The sequence below is a fragment of the Poecilia mexicana genome, unplaced genomic scaffold (genome assembly GCF_051168715.1).
Source record: "Poecilia mexicana isolate PSO_F unplaced genomic scaffold, ASM5116871v1 scaffold_1, whole genome shotgun sequence".
Classification (NCBI taxonomy): domain Eukaryota; kingdom Metazoa; phylum Chordata; class Actinopteri; order Cyprinodontiformes; family Poeciliidae; genus Poecilia; species Poecilia mexicana.
The window spans coordinates 5,004,123-5,026,420 of NW_028263370.1; the positions used below are offsets into that span (position 1 = coordinate 5,004,123).

Sequence of the window (22,298 nt, forward strand, 5' to 3'; positions counted from 1 at the left end):
GTTCTCATAAACATAGACGTGAAATTATTACTGGGTTTTGGGCCAAATCCTTTTGGACTACAATTAGACCTTAACGGGTGTTTGAAAGATGAGGGAAGACATCAAGGTTTTATTTTGTGACAGTGGCATTATATTTGTCTGCTGTCACGAAGGAATTTGCTCTCACTGAAGAAGCAGGGAGTTTTGATTTCACTACATTTGTATTCTGTGTTCAGCCTGATGGTTCTGCATTCTTATAGTTTATGATAAGAACCCTTTCTTTGCACAAATCAAGTGCTAAATTCAAAAAACATGATTCTGTTTTGTGGTGTTGTTTTTTTAATGCTATTAAGCATCTGGGTTTCTTAAAACAAATGTTTGTGGAGCATTTCAGATAGGAAATTAGAAACATGATTTACTGGCCTCTAAGGTCAAATTCCCCCAACCACAAATGGAAAGGTTATAGAGTCTCCAGGGCAGCATCTTCACTAGTTTATTATTTTTAACAGAGACATTATTAATGCTTCAAAATTACTTTGCACACATTTTTTGTTAAGTTGGGGAATTTTATTGCAACACGAATTATACAGACATATTCTAAAATATATGGTGTTTACACTGAATTATATTTAACATAATTCATCTAGCTTAATTATAGTTTGGCTATAGACATTGTAACTGATTATGAGGGTTTTTATCTCAGGTTTTTAGTTTGTTTATGTCAAACTCTCACAACCACTTGAGTCAGTCAGTCTTTAAGATGCAAAAACTTTGACGCAACATTTTTAAATGATCAAAGGCTTGATGTGGGTATTAAACGAAATTGCGTAAAAGGAAAGCTGGAGGAGCAGCGTCTCCTTTAAACATGGGGTGTGCCAGGAAATGTCTGTTTACTTTTGTCTGCCGACCATCAGAGCATCAGCTGATTCCCCCGTCTCTCACAATCCCTTACAAAGACTTTCATCTCTGGTCTTTGGCCACTTTTGACAGGTTGATGGGAGGTTTTTAGGCAGTCATATTCTTTTTAAATAGTCTTTTTAGGTGGATAGCTTTTCTTTTTTTTTTCCTTTCTTTTTTTTTTTTTTTTAGTCCCAGTGGAGGGTTTATAAGCGTTCTCAGGAAGGTTGAGGCTGTTTTTATTACTTAGTTCCCACTCAGTTTGTAGCAGGCTCCATGAATAAAAAGATAAAAGGAAGGGTCTGCAGAGAGAAAGATTTGTGATTTATGATCCATCCAGAAAGCTTCACAGACTTTGTCATGAATACAGAAGTATGTTTTTTGGAGGGGGTTTTTGTTTGTTTGTTTTAGATTTATTTAACCAAACTATCTGTATTTGTTGAGTTACCCAGTAATTAAGGGGTGAAAAATATCACTGATAATTGTTGAATAAATTTGATGCTTCTGTGATGGAGAAGTGGGCGCTGTCTTAAACAAGCAGTTTGCTAAATCAGTGGTTTCAGTTCTGTTGTGTTCAGTTAGACGGTCGTCTGATGAGAATGCTGTAAAATAGGATCCATATCACGTTTATACCCAAACAATGCCGGTTCAGACAGTCTTACTAATGGAAACCTCATGGAAGAAATAATTTCCTCCAAGTTTAATTAAGCTCCGTCTATCTCCCCTTCAGCTTTCTTCTTGCTGTTAAAGAGAAACCTCCTCACAGCATGATGCTGCCACTACCATGTTTCACAGTGACGATGGTCGAGTTGGTTTTATGCCACACATTTTGTCCGAAGGCTAAAAAGCAGGGATCGTCTTCTTCAGTCAGAAAAGCTGTAAAGCTGCTGCACCTTGCACGGGAGTCGCGGGAGACGCCCGTCTGCCTTACACTCTTACTTTCTCTGCAAAGCACTTGGAAGGATGCAGCTACTCTAGTTTGTTATACGCTGCCTTCCCCTGCAGGTCTCTCTAAAAGCCAGACACCTGTTCATAATGCAGCCATTGACTGTAACATTTAAAAATGAGTTCCAACAGGGGCCCATGTGAAGCATGGCTGTTAAAATCCCGAGCCCCCCTCAGCCTCTCTGCCTCGCTGTTATCATTTTGCAGTAAACGACAAAGCCGACCAGAGACATACTATTCCCTATATGGGCTTTGTTTGGGAATTCACTTGCCTTGCTGTTTAGGTCCGCAGAAAGGAGCCGTGATCCAGAGAAGGAGCCCTTATATGGTCATCGCAGCACGAGACTGAAGCTTCCCTAAGCAGGAGACTGAGAGAGAGAGAGAGGAAGAGAGAGAGAGAGATGGAGAGAGAGATGGAGGGACAGAGGGAAAAAAAAAGTTGGTTATTAAATTTAAGAGGATCTCGATGGTTCAGTAGCAGAACAAGTCGCTCGGTATGAGTTGTTTGGGTTGTCTCTCAGATAAATCTGTTGACACAATGTTGTGAGGTTAATTAAAACCAATTTCCCAGCCTCAGTCGTTATGTCTGCAGTTGAGGGGGGAATTGTTTGTTCGTTTCCCGTGTGACGTGTGGGGTCGAGAGGGAGGTGGACGTCCGTGAGAATGGCTGCCTTCTGAAACTCCCTAATGGGGGGGAAAAAACAAAAAAAAGCATTTTATGTCTTTTAGCTCTAAGAAAGACATCATTTTACTGGATTACGGATCTTTAGAAAAGTATTCAGTTATCATCTTACTCACATTTTGTCATGTTATAAAGCTTGAATGTATTTAATATAATATATATGAATAGAAAGGAAAGTACGTTTTTTTTATTGTTTACAAATAAAAATCTGAACAGTGTGGAGAGCATTTGAGCACTCATTCCCAACTGCATTTTAATCTGGACTTTGACTAAGAGATGAAAATGGTTTCATTTAAACCTCAGCAGTGTAACTACGGCTGTGAGGCTCAGGACCATTGACCTGCTGGAAGGTGAACCTCTATCTCAGCCTTAGGTTGTTTAATACAAGTTTATTTTTCAGTAATGAGTCATCAGTGCTCACCAGGATCCCCACAGCCTAATGATGCCACCACCATGTTTTAATGGGGGAAATGTGAGTTTTATAGAGAGCTGTCAGGCTCATTCTGATTATGAATATTAATGCAGATCACGCTGAAGTTATTTGTTTGTAAGAACATTTATTTAGCACACAGCTGCAGTGTGGAAAATATGAAGAAGTTGAACGGACTTGTTCCAATGTCCGCTCTATTCTTTCTCTCCACCCTCAAATGAGAACCTTTACACCTCGATCGTGATCCCCGTCGTTCGACCATAACGTGGCTCCTCCACGCACCATCCATATTTAACATTTAATGCACCAACTCTTTTTTTTTTTTTTTTTTTTAGCGTCTGGCCCTCCACCACTAGCCAAGATGTCCAACAAGGCCCCGACAGAGGACGAGAAGTTCCTCTTCGTCGATAAGGACTTCCTGAACAGCCCCATGGCTCAGGCCGACTGGTCGGCCAAGAAGCTGGTGTGGATCCCCTCGGAGAGGCACGGCTTCGAGGCGGCCAGCGTCAAGGAGGAGCACGGCGACGAGGTGCTGGTGGAGCTGGCTGATAACGCCAAGAAGGTCACCGTCAACAAGGACGACATCCAGAAGATGAACCCGCCCAAGTTCAGCAAGGTGGAGGACATGGCCGAGCTCACCTGCCTTAATGAAGCCTCCGTGTTGCACAATATACGTGAGAGGTACTTCTCCGGGCTCATTTATGTAAGTACGCTACAGAAAACATGCAAATTGAGTGTTATTGATTGTGCATATTGGTTTGACCTGAATCTGAAGGTTACACTTTTTTTTTGGCTGAAATATCCTTACCTAAACACATTTTCTTACAAAACCATAATTTCCTTACTCGCTGTCTTCTAACAGCCATGAAGGCAAAAACATCTTCCAAGTTTTGAATGTGGCATTTCTGTGTTTTCAGACATACTCTGGCCTGTTCTGTGTGGTGGTGAACCCGTATAAAATGCTGCCCATCTACTCCGAGAAGATCATCGACATGTACAAAGGGAAGAAACGGCATGAAGTCCCCCCTCATATCTACTCCATAGCGGATAATGCCTACAGAAACATGATGCAAGGTAGGATTTCTCCTCATGTTGGTTCTCTGTCACTCCGTTAAATCCCTGCAGTGAGGTTAAAATCGATTTAAATGTCCATTTCGGCTCTTGACTGGAGGATTATTTTTAATTTACTCAGTTTCTGAATCATAATTAAATAAGTGGATATTAAATTGATGTCCTTTTAAATGTATCAAATATTGTTTTATAAGTTGATTTCTGAAACATTTGTTCAGTTTGTGAAACAGAATATTTTTATTAATTTCTAACAGTTTATTTAAAAACCGTCATACTGACTGAGTTATGCTTTGAATAGTGAAGTCGTTTTATAATTTGTGCAACAAAAGAAGTTTGTTAATATAAAGGCTGTTTTTGGTTTGGGTTAGGGTCAGTTTTCTTAAATATTACATTATATATGTCACAACTTATCATGTTTGGTTTTACCTCTGTGGATTGGTTAGCTTTTAAGATTAACTCATTCTAAATTAATCTTAATTAAAACAAAAACAAAAATGTTTGCAATGTTTTTATTAAGCCTGTTTCATATTTTGTCCAGTTTTTGTTGATCTGTGGTAAAATATTTAAACTGGACCCTGAAGGTTTTCAAATTAAATAAAAGCTTTGCAAATGAGCTTTTGTAAAACCTTGAATATAAAACAATGCAGATCATTGCAAGTATTTTATAGTAGAGTGGATCAACTGTAATTCATAGTTTGTAAGTGTGGTTAAGTTTCTCTTTAATCAAGAGCTAAATTGAAAGATGCTAACTTCACGTAGGATGTGGAGGAGCCATTTAAAGGACAGATGGGTGTTAAAAATATAAATGGTTTCAAATACATTATTAATTATTGTGAGAAATCCCACGAAAGCTACAGCTTTAATTGATAAGAGATGTGCACAAACTAAGAGTGTGTGAAATCATGGTTCAACCCCTCAGATGAAGTAGAATCAAGTCGCAGTTTTTCGCTCTTGCAGCCTGACTGTGTTTCCTGGTCAGTGGATAGTAATGGAGGTTAGAACAATTACTAAGAGTAAAACAGTGAATTTAACTAACAAGGAATTTCCTGGTCATCTTATGTTCATAATAAGTAATTGTTTGAACTCTTTTTTTTTTTTTTTTTTTTTTTTTTCCCCCTATTTGAATTAAACTTCAGTTTCTCTTGCAGACCTGTGATAACTATCTAGTCAAAATCCTCTTCCTTTCTGCTAACTGCTGTGCGACGATGATGAGGAAACTGGCAGTTTCCTGAACAGTATTTTCAGGCCCGTTTCGGAGTCGGTGTATCAGAGAGGTGACGACTGTGGCCTCGGCAGCACCGTGCTTACAGTAAATGGCTCTTGGCTCAAACGGCAGTGATGCGATTTCATAACTGCTCATTTCCCACAGAATCTGTTTCCAGGGGGCTTTTGCACCACTTGATTTCATGTTGACATGAGGACATTTTCTCAAAGGAGTTGACATCTGGATTGAGAGATGGGCGGAGGGCAGTAAAGCATTTCCTTCGTCCAAATTCTCCCCTTCAGTTTGCTGCCGTTTCTTCTTCATGACACAGAATATTTGAAAGAGACTTATGAAGGATGATTTGTAGTTTTAAATGTCACATTTTAATCACAAACAGCAGCATTGGGATGTAGTGTGACAAACACACAGCAGTGCCTAATTGGGAAGTGTAAGGGAATTGTAATGTTTTCAAACCTTTCAGAAATAAAAATCTGGAAAATCCCATATGAGGGAAAACTTTTGGATAACCAACTTTACAGCAGCAAAAGTTGCTGCTGTGATTTTTGCACATGTAAGGACTATCGTTCTTATTGACTCTTCTGCTTAAAATGCCCTTTTTTCCTTTTCTTTTCCCAGTTCTTGTTGCAGATTCTCAATTTTATTCAGATCTGAGCTTTGACTTGGCCATTCAAACACATTAACATGTTATCTAAGGGATTTATTTGACGTTCTGGTTGTAGGATTACCGTCTTAGTGGGAAGTGAACCACCATGTGTTGTATTTAGAGCTATGTGCAGCCATAGTTTGCCCAAAAAGCAACTTGTTTCTTCTGCGCAGAAAACGTTCTTCAACATGTTCTCCGTGTTTCCCCTCATCAATTGTGGTAAACTGGGGACGCCTCTGTTTGGCTGCGTTTCAGAAGTGGTTTTCCATCTTTCTGCTCTTGCATAAAAGCCGTGTATCTCTGCAACACCGCCGGAGCAGCAACAAACTTCTTGGATGCTTCTCCGATTGGTGCTCGTAAGTGCTTTGCACAACGGCACATCATTTTGTGGCACGGGGCTGGAAACGAACTTTCTAATTGCAGAACAAATACTTTACACACGACAGTTCTCTAATAAACCACTGAGACCTTAACAGATCATCAGAGGTGAAGTTACACCCAGGTGAGTGGGTGACTCCCGACTGAAGGAACTGTGTTTTATTTAGAGCAGTCAAAATAAAAGGGGCAGAATTCATTTGTACCCTGAACTTTTCGGATTTTTATTTGTAAGAAATATAAAGAAACCATTTATGGTTTTATGTTATCAAATTTGATCAACCATAATCCAAGGCTTCCTGGGACAAACCAGCACACAGGAAGTTTGTGTTTACGTGAGGGCTCATATTTACACACTGTAGCTGTGGAGGTAAACAAGAAAACGGGTGGATTGACTGGTATTTCTGCTGGTGTTTGGATTATGTGTCGTCAATTTATCCTTTGCAGAAGAAGCACCATTACACCTCAGGACTGATCGGTGTACCTTACAGGAATGTACATGCTCAAAGCAGGAGAAAAAAATACTTTTTAACTTTATGCTTATACTTCAGAATAAACATGTGTTTAGGACGGATGACGCATTACAGTTTCTGAATAATTTAGCTTATGGACCACCCCTTTGTATTTGTAAATAACTTTTCCAATAATGTTTTCATTGTGACCTCTGGTAAAGATATTTAAAAAAAAAAAAAAAGATCTTTTAAAGAAAAAAACGTAAATCAGGAAAAAATACTTTTTTTATGCATTTTTTTTTTTAAATCACTTTCCTGTTAATGTCACCGTTTCACCTGACCTGTTGCCAATAGAACATGTTCTCCAGTAACATTTCACAAGATTCATACCTCCTAGTGCGCTCTATGACCGTGTGAATAAAATTTGTCATCTCTACCCGCCCCCCCGGGGTCCATGAGAGGTCTCTGCGGATGTCCGCACAAAGCCCAGATTTATATGGCGGGGAAATAATATTTGCAGCCTCAGGGGTGCCACAAGCAGAAATCTGCTTTCTTAGTGTGGATAAATTATCGCAGGGAAAACTGGGATCGAAAACATGCAGTGATATTGTGGTGTGAAATCCCCTTATTGTTTTTTTGTTCTCTCTTCTGAGGGAGTGTATAAACCTGCACAATATCGCCCCCTATGTGGCTTTAGTGGAAGCTGTGCATTTCTGAGTGGACCTCTGGTATTGCTGAGCTAAAAATGGTATGTGCTTGACCACAAGGTTAAACTGGCTCGCTCTCATTGACGCAGGGACTCATGTTATAAGCCTTTTATGCCCTCAGGTCTTCTGTTGGATTTAGACATGGAGACGAAGAGGTCTTTATGAAAAGGTTGAACTTTGTGGTTGGGAGACCATTTCTGTATTGATTTGGCCTCGTTTTGGATTATCATTCTGCTGAAAGATACAGCGACTGCCTGTTTGTTCTGGCAGAGTTCACTGGATTTTTATTTAAAATCTTCTGGTATGTGTAGAAGTCTGGGGCCAAGCTCCGTGTTAACTTCTAGATGTTGTTTTGCTTGAGGAAACCAACAAGTATTTGCCCGACTAGAATAGCTCTCTATTTTGAAAAGTGCCTAAAAGTTCCTCCAAGATGACCAGTAATGCTTAATGTGTGTTTCAGCTTAGTTATTTTTACATTTCTGTTAATGAAACATAAATCTGCTCCTAAGGGCAAGTTTATGTGGCGTTAATGCTGGCTGTATTTCCCATGAAGTTGAAACTAGTAAAGCGGGATGTTTCACACCGACTAGTCCAGCAGGAACAATTCTCATGTTGGAGTCATTCAGATAACTCTCCTAAGCTTTGAAACATTCAGCCTCCAGTTTGGCCGAGATCCCAGGCCTCCAAAATTACCCTTCAGTCTTTGATGTGCAGCAGATAAAAAATTTGAAATTCCCAGAAGGGCGTTGCTGTCTCATTGCAGCAGAAAACTGTTTTATTCCTCTGTGCTCCCCACTACATTTACAGGTGTAGAGATCTCCGGCCTTTTTTGACAATCGTATTGACTCCATATGTCTGACTCGGTTTCGTAGACGTGTTTAAGCATTTCTGTTCCCTTTTAGGTTTTGTTGAGGGAGCACCGTTTTTGGATAGTGTTCAAAAACGCACATATCTGACCGTCACACGTTCCCTCTCCCTCTGCCTTAATTAGGAAGTGCAGAGTAGGAACCGGCTGCATGTTTTGTGACTGCCTACGAGGAATGGAGGGAAGTGGCCAAAGTCAAGTTGGCTCTAAAGAACCACGTCTGCACTGGCTTGTGTTATATGTGGGGCAGATCTGTGAAGAAACTTTGTTTTTGACCAGACATTTAAACATTAAATGAAGTGACGCTCCTGCTGCAGCAGTTGCTCTAGACTATTCAGCATTGAGCTTTGAGGTGTTTTGTATACAGGGACTGAATCGCATGAATAATCATTCAGATTAGTTGGTTAGAGAAAAAAAAAACTGTTAAGTGATGTTAGTTTCACACTGCTTGAACTTCAGGTTTTCACACAGGAGTATTTTTAGAATGCTGTATAGCTAATCAAACTGCATTTGTATCATAAACAGAGCTGAATTGAATGTATCATGGACGCCATTTATTTGGCATGACTTAGTGCTGTGCAAGAACAGTTGCCCTCTTACAGACTCCTTCAACTTCCAAATTTCTCTTGGCACAAAGTTTAACACTAGAGTTTTGTTTTTGTAATATTAGTTGCATTTTAAAGTAAAGTAAGTTGAAATAAATGTTGCCTAAAATAGACTGTGCTGAGTATGCATGACTAAATATCCCCAGGGTGCAAAATTCAAATATTTATATCAAATTTCCTTTAGTTTTTGTTTAGTTGGGTCTGCTTCTTGGTGCAGTATTTTGCTTTGCTGTTTGTGATTGGTTATTTATGCAAGCCAGTGCAGTGCAAGGAAACTCTGGATGAAAAAAGACCAGTCTGTGGTTGGTAGATGTTGTGGTTTGTTTACATTTACGTTATCGAGTTGCCAGTCAAGCGCAGACCAGAACACATTTTGATCAAGTGTGTGTGAGATGTAAATGCACACTTTGCATTTTTCTTCATTTGTGAGTGAAACGTTCTCCATTACCAACAAATTTAACCATCATTGAACTGTAACACATGGATGTCACTTTGAATCTGTATGATTGGACTGAAATGACTGTATCTCTATATAAAGAGAAGTTTTTTTTTCTTTCGCAATGTGGCCTTTACGTTAGATGTTGTATTTTTTACAAATCGGTGCTCTGTAAATAAGCTGAGCTGTATTGAAACATTCACGTTTGACCAAAAGAGCAAAAATAACAAATCTGAGTGGAAATGTTTCCTCTCACCACTGCAAGTTCAGACCATTTACCACATTGATGAACCAAAACGAGAACCTCCGTTACCACCAGCTGGTGTATAAACCCCAGATAGCATTTAGTTTTAGTTCTTTTGCAGATGAACTGAATTCATCCCATCGTTCACATGCTGCTGAATCGCTTGCCATAAATATCTAATGCCGCCACTCTCTTTGATTTTGCAGATCGTGAGGACCAGTCCATTCTCTGCACGTAAGTGAAACGAACTCCAAATGTCTCGTGTTTGCGTTGCGTTATGTGACCTGATGTCACAGAGCATTCGCATAACGCTGATGCAAGCAGAGATCGAAACCAGATGCCAAAAATAAATGAAACGCCAAAAAAGTTTCAATGAAAACTCCTGTCTTGTCTGTTCATGCTAAAGTTTTTGCAGTTCTCTGGGAGAGCCGTGTCCTTGCTTGTCACCCAGGGATTTGGTCAGGAAGTGTGTCCTGAACTCTGATGGGGGAACCAGATTAGCTCTCCAAATGTTTGGGCTCAGCTCTGTTTATTTGAGCTAAGCAAATTATTGAGAGTTTTTGAACAGTTGCAGAGACATCCAGAGACAATCGGTGCATCATCTTTAATTAAATTTTGGCTTGTTTATTTGCTGAAAAAAAAAAAAAGAAATATAATAATGGGGTTTATCATTCAAGCTGAATGTCATATCCCAGCTTGGTAACACTTTATTTGAAGGGGGGTGAATAAGACTGACGTGACACTGTCATAAAAACCTGTCATGAACATGAATAAGCCTTCATGAATATTTATGACTGTTGTCATAAAGCGTCATTTGGTAAATTATGACACTTTTAATACAAAGTTGACATTATTCAAAATGTCTTTATGACAACTTGACATTAACCAAGAAATCATTACTGATATAAATTTGTTATAAAAGAGTTACTGATTGCACTTTAGAAATTAGGTAACTTTATGTTATTAAAGGTAAAGTTTAAACAGTCATGATTTCCTGGTTAATGTCAAGTTGTCATAACAAAGACATTTTGAATAATGTCAACTTTGTATTAAAAGTGTCATAATTTACCGAATGACACTTCATGACAACAGTCATAAATATTCATGAAGGCTTATTCATGTTAATGACAGGTGTTATGTCATGTTTATGAAAGTGTCATGTCAGTCTTATTCACCCCCCTTCAAATAAAGGGTTACCCCCAGCTTCATCCAGTGGCAGCACAGGTGAGTTGCATGCAACTACTTAAAGTAAAGACAAGGGGGGCGGAGGGGCCTAGCTGTACAAATGAAATGCACACATCAACAGATTACATAAAATGCATAATTAATGTTTCCATTTTCAAAGTGAGCTCAGACAGATCTGATTGCATAACTTCATTCAATAACTGGACAGAAACGTCTCGGTGACCTGAGTTCAACTGAACCAGCTGAGAGAAAAAGGCTTTCCCCATCTTTGCTCTTAATTTATTGCAACCAGGATGCAGTGCATTCTTTCCCATCAAGCAATTTCCTCAGCGATTATGCTTCCTTATCAGAGGGAAACTGGAAAAGTGTAGATAACTCTATACCAGCAGGCAAATATCAGATGGTTAACGCTATTGAGGGAAAATTTGTGTGGAGCATGAATGAAAACGGTTTAGAGGGAGAAGTTGTCAGGATGTTGAACTGTACCTCGTATTTATACGACCATTGTGGTTTCTGAACCTCAACAGGCCTCTACTTTAAAACCGCAGAACATTTGTGAATTTTCACTGGTTACTTTGCGTCTTATGTGATATTTTACGACAAGTTAATGTTACAGTTCTGGAGTAATAAGTAGAAATATTTGGCAATAGATTTTTTTTTATTAAATAATATCCTTCAACTCAGTTTAGTGTGGAAAACGGTTAGAAATGTAGTAAAAGCATTTTGTAGATATTGACATATCAGCAATGTCATGGTTTCATTTTCTCTAGATGCAGAATGGAAAGATCAGCTTTGGTGGAAAGTATAAAAACTTTGCTTGCAAAATATCCTTAGTTGCCTCCTCTTTTGTCACTCTTGAGGCCTGAAGGAGATTAAATAATGATGGATGCTGGACAGAAGTTGAGGCAGAAGTTGGCAGATGGAAACCCGGTGTAATGGACAGCTGGAGGAGGCCGGGGCAGGACATGCGAGTGAAATCTATGAAGAGTATAAAGTACAAGGAGCTTCCCACACACATTCCCCCCCAATAATATTTTACTTTTTTTTTTTTTTTTTTTTTAAATCTGAAAAAGCAAAAACTAAACCGCATTGCCACATTTGTGCTCTGACACTCGACAGTCTGTGAGCATATTGTTTAAAGTCTAAAAATGTTATCTTTTTTTTAATGTGGGCATTTTTCCTCTTTAAAAGGAAAAAGTAAAACTCCATAGACGTTTCTCAACACGAGTTTGAACGTAATTATACAGTTGCTGCTGGAAGTGTCAAGTCACTTCCAGTGATGACGAGTCGCCAATTAATGAATAAGAAAATCTTGGATGCATTTTAATCCGCATTCTCGAATGTCTGCAGCCCGAGTCTGGATGTTGTATGTCCTTACTCAGCCCAAACATGACACCACAGTCGGATTCCTCTCGGAGCTGCCAAACCCTAACACACAGAGTTTCCCATGCCTTTTAAGGACCCTCGAACAAGCTTGCACGTGTGCTCTGCCTGACGTCTCTGGGTTTAATCAGACTCCTGCATCCAAGTTTGTTGTGTGGAGGGAAGGAATCCATCTGTGTTGCTTTGTGAAAACATTTGAGTGACTTTGAAAAGGCGTAGCAGCACATACTTCAGGTTGGAGCGGTCTGATGGCCGCAACTTTCATTTAGGTCCAAAAGAGATTTGTAAGGGACGAGTAACGAGCCTTAGTTTGGCCTGCCTGATATGGTGTGTTGAGGTTTGAAAGCCACCTGGACTCCTTCAAACTTTTATTTTGTCATTGTGACCCTTGCAGCTTTTAATAAACACCCAATCTTTGTCTCCTCTGAACATAAAACTATCTGCAGAAAACATTTCCCTCGTCCATGTGAGCCTCTGTAAATGTCAGTCAAGCCTGAAGGTGTTGGCATCCTTTCAGTCAATCTTTGCTAGTGGTTCTTGCGTTTTCTTTACGTCCTGAAGAGATTTCTTTTTAATGTTGAGGGTGAAATTGGGGGTTGGATGGCTAAAACCTGAAAACTATATTAAAGGGGCAATAAACCCAACCTGATATATAAACTATTTGACTAATAAAGCCGGCAAACATCAAGCTTCTGGAGTAATCTCGACCTTGTTGCCAATTTCTTGAGAATATTTAAAAGTAAAATTCTTGGTAGGACAACAACTCATTTAAATTATCTCTGCTCATTCTTATTACAGGAGTAATTGTATCACGCCAGAATTATTCCAGGTTGTTTTTGATTCCCACAACCATGTTTTAATTCTTTGTGACTTGAAAAGTGGCATTTATCCAAATATAGGATGCATCCCACTATATGCATCATTTTGACCTGATGTCCACGATTGGTGTCGGTAAACGTTTGCACTTTGATCCCTACTTGTCCTGTTTTAATGCTAAACCGAAAGACTGAAATGACTTAAATAATCCCAGATCAGCTGAATTTTCAGACTTGAAAAATTCCACCTTATCAAAGGATCAGATTACATAACGGCAAGTCAGATTTTACTTTGGGTCAGGCAATGGTGAAGTTATCTCTGCAGCACATGATTCCCATCAAATTAAACGGGCTGTTGAACTGTGAACAGAATCCTGTCAGTTCTATTTATCCTTATGTCTCTCTCTCTTTTGCTCTTTCTTTCTCTTGGGATCTGTTAATCCTGTTCTTACTTTGTTTCCCCTGCTCTTCAGAGGAGAGTCTGGTGCCGGGAAAACGGAGAACACCAAGAAGGTCATCCAGTATCTGGCTGTTGTGGCCTCGTCTCACAAAGGCAAAAAGGACAGCAGCGCTGTAGGTATCTGTGTGCAGAACTCGTGTTCGGATCCGTCAGTCACTTCCCTCACTCTTAAGGGAAACCTTCCCAGTTTAATTCTGTATATTTCCTTCAAATAGCAACAAACAGGATCACAGTTTGCATACGTGAGTAAAGGGGAATGCCTGAAGTGTGCCGTTTTTCTTCTTTTTTTTTTTTTTTGCGTGTGCCATTTGTGTGTTAGAAAAGTGCATGAAGTTTAGTGTCACCAAATGGGTGTTATTCTACCTCCAGGCTGTCCAGTTTTCTAAAATCAGATGGTGTTTTCTTCAACATTTCTCACTAGTAGCTGTAGCTTATTTAGAACGGCCTCCTCGCTGGAATAAAATGATGGCATACTTCCTGGAAGTCCTCCTAAAACAAAATGCAACGTTTTACTCTGGCGACTGGCTTGTTCGGACTGCATGATGGTTAGTAGAGTACTGACACGCAGTGATGAACGTGGCCCCTTCTCCTAACTTGAGATGGGATTTTTGTCAAATTGGTGGTTTTCTCTGCCGTTGGAGATCAGACCAAACTCTCTGCAGCAGCGAAAGAGTCTCTCACAGATCATCGAGCACAGTGTGAGCATGCCCATCTCCTGTTTTTGTCTGTCAAAATCCAACAACCTTTTGACTCCTAAGCATATAATCTACCTGTGAGGTTCACGGGAAGTGTTCGCTGACTCTTCTTTTGCAGATTTTATTTATCAATGTCTTTTTATTGTTTTCTTACATAGACCTCATAAAACGGTGACAAAGACTCATGCACACACAACAGAAATCCCTCCTATACCAGATCTAGCACCCTGACATGCATCCACCTTGTATTCATAAAACAGCCCATGAAAGGTAGAGGTTTGTGCATAAGTAAAACAACCAACATTTGACCTTTACACAAATTTATCTGCTGATATTATTTCAACATAAGACATGAATGGCTGCCAGATATCATCACATTTTTTTTAACAGATCCCCTAACAACATAGATTTTATTGTTTCATCTTATGTTTTCATGACATATGTTTTGAAAGTGTTCATGCCATGATGGCACATTGCCTAAAGACAAAACGGTGCAAAAAAGAGGATTCATAAAAATTAATGAAGCGAAAAACGATCTTTTCTCAGTGACGTGATTCTTTTTTTTTTTTTTCATGTGGTCATTGGCATGAAACTTGCACCAGATTTCTGCCACAATCACACAAACAAAAATATTCCATAAATTGGGTGCAGTCACACAGCATAGAAGTGTAGGAGATATTTACTGAAAATTTCTGTAGCACCAGGTAGAAAAGGTAAAATAACAGATTCATCCACACTTTCGTAGGTTTTTCAGCTTGAGTCAGATTAACTGGGACATCAGTGGCTTTGTTGTCTGGCTTTGAAACCAATTAAAAGCTTCCTTTTGATGTTTTTTCAGTCCGTTTTGCTTTGAAATCCACACTTGTCTCACCTTGTCGAGAATAACCCAAACGTCACCGTCACTTGACCTTGGCTCCAGTTTGTCCTCCAAACACGGTGCATTTTGTTACATTCAGAAATGTAATTCTGGACTCTTATGACCAGACTATGTTCTCCCTCTAGTTCATTGGATTGTCCTAATGTTCTGTGGTAAACTTTAACATCCTTCAGCAGTGACTGTGCATGGAGTTCATTTCTTATTGCTTTTGGGGGGGGGGGACGGTTCCTGCCTCCAGGTTTTTCTAAAACCAACTCCTCGGAGCACCTGGTCATGGCCAAGAAATTTCTAAAGCAATCTGAAACCAGTGCCATTCATTTTTTGCCACAGTAAAGTTTTGAAGCTTTTGAGTTCTCTGTTTTTATCCATCATGAGATGCTTTTGATTTGATAGGATTTCAGTGAGGATTAAACCCACTGATGTTCATTTGCTCTGACAAGGAGCAGAAATGCTTTATACTGCAGATTTCAGACATTTTCTTTTTGTAGTTTCTGTTCAGAGCTTATTTCCTGTGTCGTTCCACTTTATTACACTTAACTTTTGTTGCATGGAGTTTTTTGTTTTTTACTTTTTTATCTTGTGTGAATTTCCTGGTTGTGCTGTTGATGTGGTGTGCATTTAATCTTAGAAGCCTTTACTTAGCGAGGGGAAAAGGTTTTGGTGATCATATTCTGCATTAGGCTAGGTGTGTTAATGTTTTGAGTAACTTCTTTTCTACTAATCTCACACACGTTTTGGGTGTCTAGAGGAAATATTGCCTGGTTATTCTTTCCTCTAAGTTCCAGAAGCTCCCACAGTTTGAACAGAAATAGTTTCAGGAATGTTTTTTTTTTTTCTTTTCCTTTTTTCCTCTCTGTCCTTTTCAGGCTTTTATGACTCCTGCTGCTTATCTGTCTTAAAAGTTTATATTTGCATTTCATGAGATGCAAGTTTTTCCCTTTACTTCCACCTTGCTGTGCTCTGTCTTCTTCCCTTTGTTTTCTAGTTTTCCTGAACTCTGAACTGCACATCATCAGTGAGTCTGTATTTTCTCCTTTTCCCTAAAACATAAGAGTGACTTTTATTTTGCCACATTTGGTACAGAAGTTGTTTTTTTTCCAGAAACATCAAATTTATACGATCGAAATAAATTCCAGGGATTCAAATAAGAGAGACCTTTGTAAAATGAACTTTGACTACAAATCAATTACCGTCTATCTAAAGAGCTACTTCTTTATACAGTTTTCCTTTTTCCCTCCTTTCTCTTCCAGGCTTTAGCTCATTTACACAGTGGGTGTTTTTAATTAAGAAAGTTTATGTAGAGGTCCTGAGCTCCTGACATCGATGCAGACAAAAGGAGCCACTTTGATCAGGAGGATTATCTCGATTCAAAGTGATGGGCTGTCCGCCTCGGTTACAGACATTCACTCAGCTACTTCTGCTGGAGACAAATTACATCTCCGGAAAATATCTTTGGATAATTCGTAATACATCGAAATCTATCAAATAAGTTTCCCTAAACTAATATAGACTTTTCTTGATTCTGCGTAATTATGCCTTTTACTGCTCGCTATAAAATGCCTTAGTAGCGGCGAATCAAATGGATGAATTATTTGATGCCTTCTTCCTCTTATCCCACGTCATTATCGTGGTAAACACTCACCGAGAGCCACCTGCTTGTGTCACCAGGGTGAGCTGGAGAAGCAGCTCCTGCAGGCCAACCCCATCCTCGAGGCCTTCGGAAACGCCAAGACCATCAAAAATGACAACTCCTCTCGATTTGTGAGTTTGTGGTTTAATGAAATATATATTTTATTTATGTACAATATCTTCCAGTCCGTGATTGGAAAGTTCACTTTTCCTTTTCATCTCTTTCTCAGGGAAAATTCATCCGCATTAACTTTGATGTGACGGGCTACATCGTTGGAGCCAACATTGAGACTTGTATCCTTTTAATGAGATTTTTTGCAGTTATTCTAGCTACTAACCCACCTGCAGTCTCATCGCGCCACAACTCTTTTTAAAAGAAGTACAGAAGAGATTAAAATGACGGCTAGCAGATTGTGTCTTGCATATGAAGTCGTGCCGCTTGAAGTTTTCCGTAGTTTGTTGCGAACACAAACGTCTGCATATTCAATCCATAATTGCAAAGGGGGAGAACAGGGATCTATATGCTGTTTACTCTGAATGCACATTTGTGATCCTCAACTAGGGGCTGCTCTCAGATCTGCTGGAAAAGTCCCGGTGCATCCGGCAGGCAAAGACGGAAAGAGCTTTTCACATCTTCTATTACATGATCGCTGGCGCCAAAGACAAACTGAAAGGTTAGATGATTATTATCTTTAAGCTTCTTTAATCTGTTCTCACATCGTACTTAAGAGTTGCAAATTCTTACAAATGGAAAAAAAATAAATAAATAAAGACAAGTGAAAGCTGAGCATGCTCCCAAAGAAGTAATTTTACTTTTTTGCTTATTTTATCATCAGAGGACCTTCTTCTGGAGCCCTTCAGTAACTACCGCTTCCTGAGCGCAGGCCACGTTCAGATCTCTGGACAGCAAGACGACGAACTGTACGAGGAGACCATGGAGGCGATGAACATCATGGGCTTCACTGAGGAGGAAAGAACTGGTAACGGCGGCTTTTCTGTTCCTGTGCATGGAGATGCCTGCAAATCTCACGCAGCGGCGGCACCTTAATCAGTCTACTTCGTGTGTTTGCTCTTAATGATGCAGATATATTGAAGGTTTGCTCCACGGTAATGCAGCTGGGAAACATCGAGTTCAAGAAAGAGAGGAATCAAGAGCAGGCCACCATGCCGGACAACACTGGTTAGAAACTTTTATGTCCAACGAGTCAAATAATGTTTTCGTTACAAATTTCTGTGCTTGTTGGTTTTATTACTTAACCTCTTTTTTTTTTTTCTCACGTCCCCAGCGGCGCAGAAGGTCTGTCACCTGCAGGGCATCAACGTGACGGACTTCACCAGAGCAATCCTCACCCCTCGTATCAAAGTGGGCAGAGAGGTGGTGCAGAAGGCACAAACCAAAGAGCAGGTAAAACCAATTAAAACTACACACTGCAGGTTAATTTTGAAGTCCTCATAACAGTCAGTGCTTTTGATTTATTGTGGATTTATTTATCAATTTTTTAAAATTAGGCTGATTTTGCTATCGAAGCTTTGGCTAAGGCCATTTTTGAGCGACTCTTCCGCTGGATCCTGGGCCGCGTCAACAAAACGTTGGACAAGACCAAACGTCAGGGAGCCTCCTTCCTGGGAATCCTTGATATTGCCGGCTTTGAGATTTTTGAGGTATAAACATCAGTCACATTTCATCACCGCGTGACTACAAATGCTTTGCACAGATGGAGGACATGCGATGTGCATCTTCTGCTGTGTGTGTGTTAGGACAACTCATTTGAGCAGCTGTGCATCAACTACACCAACGAGAAGCTGCAGCAGCTCTTCAACCACACCATGTTCATCCTGGAGCAGGAGGAGTACCAGAGGGAGGGCATCGAGTGGAACTTCATCGACTTTGGACTTGACCTGCAGCCCTGCATCGAGCTCATTGAGAGGCCGGTAACGAGTACCGACACGTTAAAAATAGCCCGTGGAATGAACACGTTGCAACAACAAGTTCCACTTCTATACACAGAGGAAGTTTACAATGTAAAATTAGTTGGTGTTTTATTGCTGAGCCAAATTTTGTATCCTCTGCAGAACAATCCTCCAGGCATCTTGGCCCTGCTGGATGAAGAGTGCTGGTTCCCAAAAGCCACAGACGTCTCTTTTGTGGAGAAACTCATGAACACTCAAGGAAGCCATGTGAAGTTTGCCAAACCGAAGCAGCTCAAAGACAAAACAGAGTTCTCCATTCTTCACTATGCTGGAAAGGTGAATGTGAAGAAACGAGACAAATGCGTCCCGTTCTTGTTTTACTTATGCATTTTATATATATATATATATATATATATATATATATATATATATATTGCTCTCAAGAAGAAAGATTTTCTTTTAATCTAAAATGGTCTTTTTTTTTTAAAATAAAGTTTCTGAAGAATTTTCTTTTTAATTTGGGTGATTTTTCTTTTTTTTTTTTCTTTTTTTTACATTTTTTGTAATAAATATCTTTCAGTTAATTACATGTCGTTGCCCAAATTTTCATCTCTTGATTATTAATGACTGTCGGAGCTAAAATATGTATTTTATGTTTGTCACATTGTTGTTTTGTAATTTTCATACATTGAGGCCAATTAAGACGACTTGAGGTTGCTTCTTTGTGACAGAGAAAGCTGGTTTATAATTGGTTCATTATCAAACTGTTCATACCTTCAAGTTATTTTAACAAAGCTAAAATGTGTATCTCTGAAGACTAGATTAAAACTTTTTCTACTGTATTGTTGAAAACAGTTTCCTCTTTGATTGCTTACACCTTCTAGGAAGGAGGAAAATCCACTAAGGTTGTGTAATGATTTTGTTTTTTAGGTAGATTACAACGCCACAGCCTGGCTGACAAAGAACATGGACCCTCTAAATGACAACGTCACAGCACTGCTCAACAACTCCTCCAGCCAATTTGTGCAGGACCTCTGGAAAGATTGTGAGATATGAAATGCACAAAAAAAATATTATTTCTGATAAGTGAACCTACTTTAACCTCATGGAAACGTACATATTATTGTGTAAATGTACAAGCTCTGTTTACGCTTTGTTCTCCAGCGGACCGGGTGGTTGGTCTGGACACGATAGCCAAGATGACGGACAGCTCCGCGGGCGGCTCAAAAACCAAGAAAGGAATGTTTCGTACTGTGGGACAGCTCTACAAGGAGTCTCTGGCAAAACTCATGACAACACTACACAACACCCAGCCCAACTTCGTCAGATGCATCATCCCGAACCACGAGAAGAGGGTTAAGCACAACGCATAGCTTTTGCATCGTATGCTACAGCTCTTGCTGTTAAAATACTAAAATCGAACCTTTTCAGGCAGGAAAGCTGGATGCACACCTGGTGCTCGAGCAGCTGAGGTGTAACGGTGTGCTGGAGGGAATCCGAATCTGTCGGCAAGGTTTTCCAAACCGTATTGTTTTCCAGGAGTTCCGTCAAAGGTCGGTGTAGAACCATTTGTATCGGTCTTGATGTCCAGCTTATGATAAATCTGGGTAATTGCGACTTCTGTCCGTCTCTGTTACAGATATGAAATCTTGGCTGCAAGTGCTATTCCAAAAGGCTTCATGGACGGTAAACAAGCCTGCTGCCTCATGGTGGGAACAATTAAAACTTTTAATCTCATCTTCACAGCGACCTTCATCCTGCTGCTCTTCCTAAAAAGTCCTTTTAACATGTTGCGTCTGTCCAGATCAAGCATCTTGACTTGGACCCCAACCTGTACAGGATTGGACAGAGTAAGATCTTCTTCCGAACTGGAGTGCTTGCCCAGTTGGAGGAGGAGAGAGATCTGAAGATCACCGTGATCATCATCGCTTTCCAGGCTCAGGCGAGAGGCTTCCTGGCTAGAAAGTAGGGAGCGCACAAGCTTTCACGCACAAAATTTTGTCTGCTCTTACTCAACATTAACATGATTTTATATTTATGATTTCATGTTCTCTTTTTTTTAAATTATTTTTAACCGCTTTGTTTTCAAAGGGCATTTGCCAAGAGGCAGCAGCAGTTAACGGCCATGAAAGTGATCCAAAGGAACTGTGCCGCTTACCTTAAACTCAGGAACTGGCAGTGGTGGAGACTCTTCACAAAGGTCTGCTCCTAACGGACAACAATGTCACAGTGTAGCGTTGTTTTGTAGCTTATGTTTAGTGTTGTGCAAGATCATCCTTAGTTCTGAGTTTTCTTCACACCACTTAATATTAACTTATTTAAACGCCTTCCTCATGATGAAACATGTCGGTATCAGTTTCTGTTTTTTTCTCCAGTTGGAGATTCCCGGCCTGCAGCAGGTGCTGCAGAGTAATACCAGAACTTTGATGCAGCAACAACTCAATATAATCTGCTTTAATTAGAGCTGAGCCACAAGCCTGCAGTTTAAATTAAGCTTAAAATAGATAGAGAGGCATAATTTACCAACAATAATTCAGCACAAATGTATGTCTTCAACAGAAAACGTTGTCACACATGGAAAGCTTTTCGCTTTGAGGGAAATGATGCAGCTCTATGCTGCATGAAAATTTTAAATAAACCTTATTGAGTTAAATTACAAAACATTGTCACTTACAAACATGCTCATCTAAGCACTTTTGTGCACGACATACATTTGTTTTAATTTACCCGGAAATAACTGGATAAGCGATTTAAAATGATTTTAAATTTAAAATCAGTTTAAAAATATTTTTCCTACGTTTGCCACCTACAGGTGAAGCCTCTGCTGCAAGTGACCCGACAAGAGGAGGAGATGGGTCTGAAGGAGGAAGAGCTGAACAGAGCCAAGGAGGTGGCGACCAAGTTTGAATCGGAGCTAAAAGAAATCACCTTGAAACACACTCAGGTAAAGGATGACGCAACCAATCGCATGGTTTACAATCAGTTTTCCAGACCTTTCTGCTAGATGTTTAGACATGAAGTTTCCAGCTCTTTTCATCTCTAAACAAACATAATAAGAATTGACTATTTGACTCTGCACCCTGCAGATTGTGGAGGAGCGGAACGCCCTGCAGGAGCAGCTCCAGGCCGAGACCGAGCTGTACGCAGAGGCAGAGGAGATGAGGGTCCGCCTGGCGGCAAAGAAGCAGGAGTTGGAGGAAATCCTCCATGAGATGGAGGCCAGGCTAGATGAAGAGGAAGAACGTGCTCAGACACTGCTGCTGGACAAGAAGAAGATGCAGCAGCAGATGCAGGTCTGATCTGATCCGTCTCTTCTCTGCTCGTTTGTCAATATTGGCAGGTGATGAAACTAATGTTTGTTTTTTTTCCCCTAAAGGAACTGGAGGAGCACTTGGAAGAAGAGGAGGATGCCCGTCAAAAGCTGCAGCTGGAGAAAGTGACGTGTGAAGGGAAGATTAAAAAGCTGGAGGACGACATCCTGGTTATGGAGGACCAAAACAACAAGTTGCTGAAGGTCTGGTTTGCAAACCCAGAATAATTTATTCCAGATTTCTGGCTGTCACACACTGAGGGGGTTTTATTTGTGATGGCTTTTTAGGAGCGCAAGCTGATGGAGGAAAGAATTGCTGATTTCAGTGCCAATCTGGCAGAGGAAGAAGAGAAATCCAAAAACCTCACAAAGCTCAAAAATAAACACGAGTCCATGATCTCGGATTTGGAAGGTAATCCAAGTCAGGTCTTGTAGTGTGAAGAAATAAAAAAAAAAGTTTAAGAGATTGCTGAGCTG

The 22,298-nt window shown here is 40.0% G+C and overlaps 1 protein-coding gene across 2 annotated transcripts in view; it reads left to right on the plus strand.

Moving 5' to 3' along the window:
* myh11a (myosin, heavy chain 11a, smooth muscle) overlaps positions 1-22,298 on the plus strand; it is a 46,175-nt gene that overhangs the window by 710 nt on the left and 23,167 nt on the right. The window contains exons 2-25 of one of the 2 annotated variants that reach the window (XM_015001806.2): positions 3,269-3,636; positions 3,851-4,007; positions 9,763-9,790; positions 13,413-13,512; positions 13,615-13,641; positions 16,640-16,732; positions 16,831-16,894; positions 17,176-17,274; positions 17,437-17,580; positions 17,685-17,780; positions 17,887-18,005; positions 18,110-18,262; positions 18,359-18,532; positions 18,674-18,847; positions 19,442-19,556; positions 19,676-19,866; positions 19,943-20,064; positions 20,151-20,220; positions 20,316-20,476; positions 20,603-20,711; positions 21,324-21,455; positions 21,598-21,804; positions 21,888-22,025; positions 22,110-22,233. In XM_015001806.2, the coding sequence (XP_014857292.2) occupies positions 3,295-3,636; positions 3,851-4,007; positions 9,763-9,790; positions 13,413-13,512; positions 13,615-13,641; positions 16,640-16,732; positions 16,831-16,894; positions 17,176-17,274; positions 17,437-17,580; positions 17,685-17,780; positions 17,887-18,005; positions 18,110-18,262; positions 18,359-18,532; positions 18,674-18,847; positions 19,442-19,556; positions 19,676-19,866; positions 19,943-20,064; positions 20,151-20,220; positions 20,316-20,476; positions 20,603-20,711; positions 21,324-21,455; positions 21,598-21,804; positions 21,888-22,025; positions 22,110-22,233 (3,139 nt within the window). In that variant the 5' untranslated portion in view covers positions 3,269-3,294. The remainder of the gene's footprint in view (positions 1-3,268; positions 3,637-3,850; positions 4,008-9,762; positions 9,791-13,412; positions 13,513-13,614; positions 13,642-16,639; positions 16,733-16,830; positions 16,895-17,175; positions 17,275-17,436; positions 17,581-17,684; positions 17,781-17,886; positions 18,006-18,109; positions 18,263-18,358; positions 18,533-18,673; positions 18,848-19,441; positions 19,557-19,675; positions 19,867-19,942; positions 20,065-20,150; positions 20,221-20,315; positions 20,477-20,602; positions 20,712-21,323; positions 21,456-21,597; positions 21,805-21,887; positions 22,026-22,109; positions 22,234-22,298) is intronic. The other variant, XM_015001807.2, reaches the window with a different exon arrangement.